Source organism: Monopterus albus, unplaced genomic scaffold (genome assembly GCF_001952655.1).
Source record: "Monopterus albus unplaced genomic scaffold, M_albus_1.0 scaffold110.1, whole genome shotgun sequence".
Taxonomy (NCBI): domain Eukaryota; kingdom Metazoa; phylum Chordata; class Actinopteri; order Synbranchiformes; family Synbranchidae; genus Monopterus; species Monopterus albus.
Window position 1 is genome coordinate 408,160 of NW_018127990.1, and position 11,433 is coordinate 419,592.

Genomic DNA, 11,433 nt, shown 5'->3' on the forward strand with positions numbered 1-11,433 from the left:
ACGGGAAAATTATTCCGTCAAATTATAAACAAATTTAAAAAACTTAATAGATCTGATAAGTGGTTCAAGAAACTTTGGAATGCTTTTGATCAGGGTGGGCAGGACCACAAATGTAGGCTTTGATTTCAGAATCAGCTTTTTTAGCCAGGTGTGTTGGACACACGAGGAATTTGACTCTGGTACAGCGGCTCTCAATGTGTATGTACATGTCCATGTAAGGCAGCAATGGACAAGGCTACTTTAATTACCACCCCATAAGAAAAGAGCAGTTTCTTTTTACAGCTTCATGTTCATTACTTAATGTAAATCATGCATGTTTATTACAGTATATAAATCATAGTATGATTGACATAATAGACTTGAGCTGCCCACCCCTGAGACCATGTTTGTGATCCCCACAAACTCCTGTGTTCTGCTTCTACTAAAAACAAAACTTATTGTACAGTGTATTTTCACAAGGTGTACACCTGTCTCCACCTCTCTTAATGCGAACTAAGCTGCAAAGTGACAAGTGAGCAGCTGTGATCTGGTGACCACGTTTGGTTAGGTGTGCTCAGTAGTGCCTCACATTGGTCAAAATATGAACAACACACTGATGGGTTACAGTCAGAAGAAAAACCTGATTAAGTTCTTAATTAAAATGATAAGTGGAAATTCTTGGGGTTTTTTTAAAACATAAATATAATAGTATTGTCATTAGTGTTGCGTCATTGCTTTGGAAAACATCTACCTGTATCAGTCACCATCCATGACTCTCCTTTCTCCTGCTCAGGCTGGTTCTGCTCTCATCATTCATGAGCTGTGGTTGTACTGGTTAACGGTTGCTAACAGCAGAAACATGAAGGCTTTGATCCTGGTGGGGGGGTATGGGACCAGGCTGCGACCGCTCACCCTGAGCGTCCCCAAACCACTGGTGGAGTTCTGCAACAAGCCCATCCTGCTGCACCAGGTGGAGGCACTGGTCAAGGTATGGAGAGACGCTGATTTAACTGTACTGGTAACGTGTCACTTTGTGCTTTCATTTTGGCTTTACTGAAGCTAATATTCTGTGTGTGTGTTGGGGTGTGTGTGCGTGCGTGTGTGCAGGCTGGGGTGAACCATGTGGTTCTGGCAGTAAGCTACATGTCGGAGCTGCTGGAGAGAGAGATGAGAGTCCAGGAGCAGAGAGTATGTACAACAAACCGCCACACTGACTCACTATTAAAGCTGTGATACACAACAACACATACATCTAACACCTGTACACAGACTCCAAGCCACAAAACGTTATTCTAAAAGACAGCGTTTTAAGCTCTGTGGCTCAAAATGCTTATATGTGTTTTGGTTAACTTTAGTAGTCCACTTACTGTAATAGGACTTTCCTGGAAGATAGTTTTGTCACTCACCCATACTGGTATCACATTATTCAGGTGCTTCTTGTATATTTGATTTGACCTCTGCCCAGTTACAGCAGAGATGGATTCGTTTGTCTCTCTGAGGATCAAAAAAAGACATTTGAAAAATTCAACATGTCTTTCCAGTGTGTGCAGTTTTCTGCTGCTCTGAATGACTGATTTACATTTATTAATGATGGAGATACATTTAATAACACCTTTTTATTTTAAGTCAACCTATTTTCAACGTGTTAATTGTTTTAACCAAAAAAAATTCTGATTAATTACCCATGTAGACGGCCATTAATTGCACCTTAAAGTGGCCAATACTTGGTGAAATCCATCTGTAAAGGAGAATCTGGTTGAGACATGGCTTCCAGCTGAAACATGTCTTAGATTTTTTTCTTATTGTCTGTAAAAATTGACCCTTTGGCAGTTCAGTGCCTTAAGAACATTCGTATCCATTGTGATATATTTTGAGTAAATGCCTATTCTGCTGTTTTCTGAATGTGTCTTTATTTCGCCTCAGCTTGGGATTCGTATCTCTCTGTCTCATGAGAAGGAGCCTCTGGGAACAGGTGAGTTTCTCTTCACAACACACAAATTCAGATAGGAAACTTCCTCTGCGCTGCAGCCAAGTCTTTTTAAAAGTGTCAAGTGACTGATATTGTAAGATTTTTATTTTATTATTTTTTAGCAAAAGTAGAAAGGTAATGTCAGCCCAGTGTCAACTGGGATTGGCACCAGGCCCCTGTGACCCTTTTCAAGAATAAGTGGTATAAATAATGGATGGATGAAAGAAAGACAAGTATCCCAGTTTTGTTTTTAATTTACCTGAAGGAAGTTTAGGCACTTTGAGTCACTGATTTATTGGGCTGTAACGGCTTGATGAGAGAGCTAGAATAATGTGCATAATTATAAGATGTTTTTTTATGTGAAACCATAAAAAAAACGTGCAAATGTTAAAAGAACCGAGCCTAAGGGACTCTGATGCTTTTTTTTTGTAGCAGAGTGAGTAGAGTTCATGGTCAGAGGTATATGGACACCTGAACATTACACCCATATGTGATAGTTGAACATTCGATTCCAAAACTATGGGAATTAATCTGCTGCAACAGTCTTCCAGGAAAAACAGACCAAAAGCTGACAAAGTACAAGGCTGTCCTCATACGTTTGGTCATATAGTGTCATTTCTGTCCTGGAGAATATGGCTTGAACCACTTGAGTCCTGTGTAGTTTCCCAGTTTGTCTAGTTGTAATGTGTTATAGTAGGGCTGCAACTAATGATTATTGCTCTTATTGATTAATCTAATCGATTGATCTTTTTTCTTTAACATGCCAGAAAATGGTGACAATTGTGTAAGTTTCCTGAAGCCCAAGGTGATGTCATCATGTTGCTTGTTTTGTTTGACCAACAGTTCAAATTATAAAAATATATGTAACTTACTGTCACACAAGCAGCAAGTCCTCACAAATGACAAGCTGAAAGTGGGTTTGATTTATTTATTTATTTTACTTTAAAAATGACCTCAATAATTGATTATCTGATTTGCAGATTATCGTTCTGTTGATCCATCAGGACTATGACTGAAAGTAAGATATATAATTAATAAATATGAGACATAATGAAATATGAATGTGTGTTTGTGCACAGCGGGCCCTCTGGCGTTGGCTCGAGAGCTGCTGAACGTTGACAATGAGCCGTTCTTTGTCCTAAACTCGGACGTCATTTGCGATTTCCCCTTCAAAGACCTGATGCAGTTCCACCGCAACCACGGCAAGGAGGGAACCATCGTGGTGAGAGAGATAGTGTTAGCAGTGGTTTCTTTTCTTCTTTCAGAGTTCATCAGACCAAAACAATGAGACACATCCACCAACAGATGATTCGGTGTTGAAGAACAAAGACAGAGGATCATTTTTATCCAGACTTAAAATCAAATGTGATAATGACTCAAAGAGAAAATGGCAAATAATTCTTACTCTATTGTCGCTCTCATGATAATCAGGCCATAATTAAATTTGAAAAGAAATAGAATGGATAGATTTCAATGAAACGTCCACATTAAAAACCTAATTAAGTTTTTGGAATATTTATAATCTTGGCTGGCAACACGTTTTCCCCACTTTATTTATTTGTTTGTTTTTGTCATCTTTGTTCTTGGTCCTTAAACTCCAGGCTTTTGTCTTGAGAATGTAAAAATTAAATAATTATATAAATAAACCATTCAAATGTATGCATTTATGGATAGAATATATTGTGGCTAAATAAAAATAATAAAAAACTCAATTTTGATTTTGCAGTTCGGTAAAGTGATTTGATAATTCTAGGTATAGATTGTCAGATTGTTTGCATTGCTGCTTTTCACTTTTTGACTTAATTTATCCTTATTTAAGACACTTGTTTATGTTAAGTATATAAATATTTTAACCCTATAAAGCCTGACATATCAAAAAATAGCCAGAACATTCAAATTTTTCAGAACTGAGATGTTTATTAAACCTTTTAACAAAATCCAAAATATAATTCATGATTCAAAATTCAAGATTCATGATTTTGTTGTGGCTAGAGTGTGATGCCGACTAAATTAATTCAGACAAATCATCCCAATTTAAATGATCATTTAATATTACAATTATTCTGAATACCAGTGTCAGCTGGGATTGGCTCCAGCCCCCCGTGACCCTATTCAGAAATAAACGTTATAGATAATGGATGGATACTGGGCTCACACTTTACTACATTCTGTACTGTTGGACGCTGGAAAATTTTCTGAATTTTAATTGATTTAGACCTGATTTTTACAATGAAAAACATTTTTTTCTTTTCATTATTAAACTAAATTGGTTCCTGCTGTAGTTTCACTTATATCGATAATGATGCTGGATTCCATGTAAACAGCAGTTCAGTACAACCAGCAAATAAACCAAATAAACTCTGTGTGTCTGTGTGTGTGTGTGTGAAGGTGACGCGGGTGGAGGAGCCCTCCAAGTATGGCGTAGTGGTCTTTGAGGCGGACAGTGGGAGGATCCATCGCTTCGTCGAGAAACCGCAGGTCTTCGTCTCCAACAAGATTAATGCTGGCATATACATCTTCAATCCCAGCATGCTCAGCAGGATCCAGGTGACGCTCTCACACACACAGCCTCAGATGTCTGTCATGGTTACACTTCACAGGCATGTGTCCACTTAAACCACAAGTGCTGAGATTGAAAGTTAAAACTTCATGAAAAGTGCAATTGTTTGTGTAAATGGTTGCACATAATTGTGAGTTTTGTGTATGTGTGTGCAGCTGAGACCAACATCCATTGAGAAGGAGATCTTTCCTGTCATGGCAGAGGAGGGACATCTGTACACCATGGAGCTACAGGGTAACTGTTACTACAGCTCTATACTCTAGTGTACTAGGGCTGTAATTACACATGTATTTGTCTTCATTCAGTCAGTACAGGACTAAAAATCTGCAGGCTTGATGTCCACTGTGATGGTTTGGACAGTCAAAGTTTCTATAGTTTGTGGATGAATGAATGAAAACCAACTATTAACCAGCTGTTCATAGTTGCTCTCACTGTGTGTTTGTTGTGTTCTGTGTGCTGTTTGTCTTTCTCTGTACGTCTGTCTGCAGGTTTCTGGATGGACATCGGTCAGCCTAAAGACTTCCTGACCGGGATGTGTATGTACCTTCAGTCGCTAAGACAACACGCTCCTGAGAGGCTACGCACAGGGCCCGGCTTCCTTGGCAACGTTCTGGTGGTGAGTGCAGCTCACTGTTGTTGTAGGTCAAACAAAGAAGCGATGTAAAGATCCTCTGTCAACTCTCTTTCCTCTGAAGGACCCGACGGCTCAGATTGGCGAGAACTGCACCATCGGACCAAACGTGACCATCGGCGCTGGCGTGGTTGTGGAGGATGGGGTGAGGATAAAGCGCTGCACGGTGCTGAAAGGAGCACGGGTTCGATCACACTCCTGGCTGGAGAGCTGCATCGTGGGGTGGAGCTCCTCTGTTGGCCAGTGGGTGAGTAGAGGAGAGTGATCATCCGCCTTTCTCAAGCAAAGATCACTTGTCCAAATATGAGCCGCAGTCTGTCATTTAGACAAATCACCGTGTCCAACACTTTTTCACCCTCATTAAGCCATTTACTAACCTAGAGCTGCAACCATTAGTTAGTTTACTGATAGAAAATTAACCTGAAACACAACAAGACATTTGACTCTGTGAATAAAAAGATCAAGAAAATAATCACCAGATTACTCAGGGACTCCTGCATTTTTCATTTGCACTTATTTATTCTGGATTTTTGTTTAATTTGTCACCATCTGTATGCCCATATAAGAAATATATATTGTCACAGCACAGGTAGCACTGTTAAAATGGTTTGTTGATTGGTCAAGCAGATATAAGTACCACTAAGCCTTATGGCTTCACCAGCTACAAAAAGGTCGCATTATATACTGAATCACTGCCAGCAGCATTAAAGGATACAGGTCCTCCCTGAACTCCAAAGAGCTTGGCTGAATTACTGCAGTCACTTCAGTATTTCCAAAACAAACGGAGGTGGTGGTTGGGCCTTTTTTGAAAACTACAGTCCATTTCCTTTTAATTTCTTCACAGTCGAAGACTCCCTATGACTTACCTGAGCAAAACTTTTAGGGAACAAGCATAGTAAGATGTAATCACTTTAAAATTGCAGTTGCAGAGGGCACATATAGCTTTGATATGGCTCAAGGACAGAGTTTTAATAAATGAAAGCTGGTAAATATTCTTTCAAAAATGAAATGTTTCAAGAATGATTTAGAACTATACAAAGATCTCATTTGACAGGTTAGTGACTCCTGGTGTAAGAAATTGTCCAAGGTACTGAAGTACTACAATATCTGTCTCAAAAGGAGAAGTGAGGCATAAAATGTTCAGTAGAACATTTTGGGTTCTTTCATAAATGATTTGTCATCAGAAGCTATAATTTGCAGTGTGCCATAAGGGTCTGTGTTTGGTCCTGTTCTGTCCTTTGTGTGCATGTTGTCCTTTGGCCACATAATTACTTTGATATCTCTGAACATTGTTATGCTGATGACACACAGCTCTATCTTTCAGTCTTTATTAATGCTGTGAATTTGGAGATTATTCAGAACCGCCTCAATAAAACAATTCATGTGTCAAAATTCTCCACAACCCAACTATAACTAAACCAAGTCTGTTTATTGGCCTGTAGTTTTAGGTTAAGTCAATTCAAATTTAATTGACCCGCTGAGCCCAAATAGTTAAATTGTTAAATCTTGTTTGAGTTTCATGTGAAACTCGGTCCCGCTTTTCCCACCTAAGAAACACTTGCTCAGACTCATTCTTCAGCTTCAAGACTTGAAACAGTCATACAGGTTTTTATTTATGTATTCCCGCAGCTACTGTGACACACTGTTCTGTCTCCGTTATTCTGTTTCATCAGGTACGTATGGAGAATGTGACAGTGCTGGGGGAGGATGTGATTGTGAATGATGAGCTTTACCTGAACGGTGCCAACGTCCTGCCTCATAAATCCATCAACGATTCGGTCCCAGAACCACGAATCATCATGTAGCATCAGGTGGAGGAGAAAATCTCAGCGCCTTTTATATAAACTTGAATGAACACCCAAACTGTGCCAGATTGAGGATGAACATACAGGAGGGAGGAGAGAATAAGGAACATAAGAAGGCTTTTTTCCTTCTTTTTAACATTAATTTGGACTCATTTTTAGCCCTGCTTAGCTGCAACTTCCATCAATCAGAGGTGATGACTTAAGCATGTGACCAGTCAAAAGGCAGCCTGACCCATCAGGTATATGAGTTAAACTTCTGTCAGAGCTGCAAGTAAAACGTTAAACACTAATGTCCTGAATGTGTCAGATGGTAAATGTGTGTGAGCACTGCTTTAATATAGAACAAGTGTTTGTATGTAAGATGGCAGAGGGGTTTTGAAAGCGATATGAACACTGCTGTTTAGATTCACTATGCATTTATGTTTCCTGGAGAACCAGTGAACAGGTACCGAAGAGTCACTTGCTGTAGAGGAGATTTAAGTCATTAATGATGACAAGATTTCTGACCAGACGTATATAAAAAATTATAAACAGCAGTATTGGTTATAGTGAAAGGTGTGCTTGATTTTCTCCTTTCTTACACCTTATAAAGCTGTTACGGGGGCTGGTTTAGCAAACTTTATTATTTACTCAACCTGCAGATGTAGAGCAACATGACTGTCCCTTTGGAGTTGGGTTTGTGGATGTACGTCCGGTATACTGTTTTTTTAGCTCCGTTTCTAGTCTCTACCAGCCCATGAGAAAAGTATCTGTCCTTTTAGCCAGTAGATGTTCCACTGCTGCTGGAGATGGTGTTGAACAGTTTGCAGACTGAAAAACCAAGCATGAGACCCTAGAGGAGAAAAGTCTCCGTAGAGCTGGAGAGTTGGTGAGACCACTCTCGCATCACCCTCAGTAATTTGATCAGGTGTACTCCAACACTGTGACATCATTGGTGGGTGTCATTACAGGTGCAGCCAAAGTTCTCAGCCTCCTGTTGAATTTCTCTTTAAAGGCAGAGAAAGGTGAATTTATTTTTCTCATTCATTCTGGTCTGATTGTCCAAAATACATTGTGAGAGTCTTGACAAATCCAAATCTTCACACTCAGCTCAACTTTCATCAGTTTTAGCTGGACTGTGTCATCCTCCTGTAAATCAATCAGTTGCAGCTGGTATGTTAATGTGCAACTGTGAGATGTTAACATGCTGTTGTCATGAAATGTTTACTATATTAGCTCGTTAACATGCTAACGTACTAATTTCAGTATGCTCCCACCCGCTACCACAGAGACTGGAGGATTTACTCCCTGAGTGCTTGAGTTAAATTCACAATGAAGCAGGAGCTAAAGCTAAATTCATTTTTGACCTGGTTGACAAAACTGTTTCACCACAAGCTCCATTAGAGGGTGTGTTGGCACTTTCCACTGGGTGACTGATGTCAAGGTCATGAATGAATTTCAACCTCACTTTAAAAAGTGCTCAGAAAAACTGACATCTGAGTAAATTCCAACAGGGACTAGTGGACCTTGTGGTGTCGTTCCTGTCCTTGTTGCTCCACTGGTGACTCCTATGGGACATTTAAGGTGGTGGTAGAAGTCAGGGTGGATGTCCCGGACCTCATGCTATCCTTCTGTGGTTGAAGGCCATACAACAGTTAGCATGTTAACATGATATTTTAGTATCTCCAAGAAACTGACTTGTTAGATGAGTTAAAACTTTGTGACACTAGATGAAGTCAAAATCATTAGAATTAATGTTTGGATCAAATTTCACAGCAATCCTTCCAGTAATGGCAGGAATATCTTACTCTTCACCAAAGTCCTAGATTGACTGACTGACACCCAAACATTGCAGAAGAACTTAACATTTGAATGATGTATATTAATAAACATAAACAGAAGACCATCTGAAACTGATTCGATTCTAGGGGGAATGACTTGGTTTTTGTCATCCTTGGTGCAAAACCAAGTCATTTTACCATTCATCGAAGATGATGTTAAATCAAAAGGCACCTCACATGATAAAATGTTGTATATTGTTGAACATGTGGAACGTGTCACGACAGGCGTCCATGGTTTTATCAGCTCAGATGCACCATATTAATGTGTCAACATTTAACTTCTTACTAATCATGAACATGATGCAGCAGGTGATGCAGACGCCCAACACTGATCTCTGACCAGAACGCAGTGGTTCTGTTTGTTATGCAGTTAGTGGGAAACAGTTTTAGGACACTGGACATGTAAAGACTTGGACTTGGACTGAATTGTCAATTCTTGTAATGAAGTATTTTTAAAAAGAGAATAATATTATCTACTGACAGCATTCTCATCCTGTCTCTTTTTTAATGTGTAGTTTGTCAGTGCACTGACTTTTACACATGAAGTCATGGTTCGTCTTCAACCTGTGAGAATAGTTGCATAATGTCTTCTGCAGTGTCATCAGGGTGATTTCAGGTTTTGTTTGGTGACTGCAGCGTTACAAACTGGAGGTGCAGAGTTTAAGAAATTTAGGGAGTGTCTAATGAAAACATGCTGCATTATGGGAAATGTAGGATCCAGTTTCACTATTGTTTTTTTGTTGTACGTCTCTCACAAGTACCCTAACTCTTCATACTTGCTATACAAATCACTGTAGTACTCTTTTTAAATAAATCATGTATAGTTAGCTTTAACAAGTACAGATATCTCAAGATGATGATTTTTGAGAGAAACCTTTTCTGATTATCAGAATTCCAGTCGAGATCAACTTAATATGAGCAACAGTATTTACTTTGCAACTCTGTGTTTTAAATTTCTCCACACCATATAAGCAACAAATTGTGAAATGTTTAAACACAACCTAATATGATTTAATTTTTTAAATATAAACCTGTTTTCTCTAAACATCACTACTTATATATACACTATACTATATATTATTACTATAGATAATGGCTAGCCTGTACTCAGAATATTTCAACTCAAAATTTTATGACAGTTTGAAACTATTCTGACTGATGTTGAAATAATTTGCCTTTTGTTCTTTTAATAATACGACTTCATTCTCAAAATGTTAAGACTATGTTATGGAAATCTCAAATACCATTTACTGAAACATTCAGTGGCCTTAATACTCTACCATAGTTTCGAACTGTAACTATACATCATGTGGGTTTAGCTCAGGCTCAAAATCTCTGGACGCATTTTAGATTTTATTCATTATTTACTTTTAGAATAAAAATTAAAAGCACAAGTAGTAGAAGTGTCTCAAAAAGGTATCAAAATACAAAGATACCAGTCACTAATACCTTTTTACGTTCATAAAATGCATCTGCTTTCCAATGCATAGTCATTTATAATATGTTGAAAATTAGGCCTGAATCTAAAGGAATGACTTTGCATACACAGTGACGCTGACAATGCAGAGTTAAATAAAAGCTTTAAAAGTGAAATAACAAAAATCAGCAGGCCTAAAAATCTATTATTAAGTAAAATTTCTTCCCAAAAGAGACTAAGTAGAGCCAGACCAGTTAATCAGCAGGCTGATGTTAGCAATGTGAGTAGAAAATACTGAATGAGCTCTACCATATGTATGACAGTACAATATATGACGCACACTGTAACCTCATCATCTTATTGTAACAAAAACTTTATCATAAATATGTTGTCTCCACTCAAAATGTCATCTTCTTAGAAATAAGGATATAAAACAGTAGGCGTGGCAGAATCCATGAAAATGGGTCTGTTTTCATTCAACACTTTCACAATTGTACGTTTTTTTTTGACAGAACCAACACTCAGAATATCCCAATATCTTGTTTCTACCACTGACACAAGGCACTCTCCTGTATTGTAAGTGATGCTATTCTCTCGCTGGTAATATCTTCACAGACAGTTCATTCGTGTTAGCAACATATGGAAACAATTTCTCAGTGAAAGTATCTGTGAAGGTGTGTATGTGTGTGTCTGTATCACTGTTAAAGAATGATATATTTCCTCTGTCCCAGTCCAGTTGAACTCTGATCCTCTGGAGCGTCGTCTTCACTGGGAGAACTTTTTGTTGAAGTGGTGGTGAGACTGCTATGTAGTTTCCATCTCGGAGACACATTTCCCAGTATCCAGACACTATTTGTCCCTTCCTCTGGAGAGACTCCTGTACCACACCCAAGGCCCAGAATTTATCATTTATAACTTCAACATCCCAGGTGTGGGTCCCTGAGTTAAAACCCTCAGAGGCCAAGACACAGGGGTGCATTTCTATCCTCTCTGGGTTTTCAGGAAGGTTCTGTTTCTCACCAGATCTCACACTGGTCAGATCTTCAGACAGGATGAGGTGAAGTTCAGCAGTGTTTGGATCCAGAATCACAGGAGTGTAGGAGACCACCTCCTTCATCTTGTTCCAGATGTTGAAGGCCAGGTTGCCCAGGTGTTTGGCCACATCTATCAGAGCTCCTGAGACCAGCTGTGGATCCTCCAGCAGGGGGCGCTGCTGGGTTCTTTTCACTGCAGCCTTGTAGTTCTGCAGGAA

At 39.0% G+C, this 11,433-nt stretch overlaps 2 protein-coding genes across 3 annotated transcripts in view; one reads left to right on the top strand and one right to left on the bottom strand.

Annotated features, from left to right (window-relative positions):
• The window catches only part of gmppb (GDP-mannose pyrophosphorylase B), a 29,914-nt gene that overhangs the window by 687 nt on the left and 17,794 nt on the right, over nt 1–11,433 (top strand). The window contains exons 2-10 of one of the 2 annotated variants that reach the window (XM_020611131.1): nt 773–967; nt 1,087–1,167; nt 1,903–1,951; nt 3,028–3,170; nt 4,337–4,495; nt 4,664–4,742; nt 4,997–5,124; nt 5,204–5,386; nt 6,813–9,120. In XM_020611131.1, coding sequence (XP_020466787.1) covers nt 839–967; nt 1,087–1,167; nt 1,903–1,951; nt 3,028–3,170; nt 4,337–4,495; nt 4,664–4,742; nt 4,997–5,124; nt 5,204–5,386; nt 6,813–6,944 — 1,083 coding nt within the window. In that variant the 5' untranslated portion in view covers nt 773–838 and the 3' untranslated portion in view covers nt 6,945–9,120. Of the gene's footprint in view, nt 1–772; nt 968–1,086; nt 1,168–1,902; nt 1,952–3,027; nt 3,171–4,336; nt 4,496–4,663; nt 4,743–4,996; nt 5,125–5,203; nt 5,387–6,812; nt 9,121–11,433 lie in introns of those variants that run through there. The other variant, XM_020611129.1, reaches the window with a different exon arrangement.
• Nucleotides 10,568–11,433, bottom strand: part of LOC109966360 (E3 ubiquitin-protein ligase TRIM39-like) — a 1,430-nt gene continuing 564 nt past the window's right edge. The window contains exon 1 of the mRNA XM_020611141.1: nt 10,568–11,433. This exon is cut by the window's right edge and continues 564 nt beyond it. Within this exon, the coding sequence (XP_020466797.1) occupies nt 10,768–11,433 (666 nt within the window). The 3' untranslated portion in view covers nt 10,568–10,767.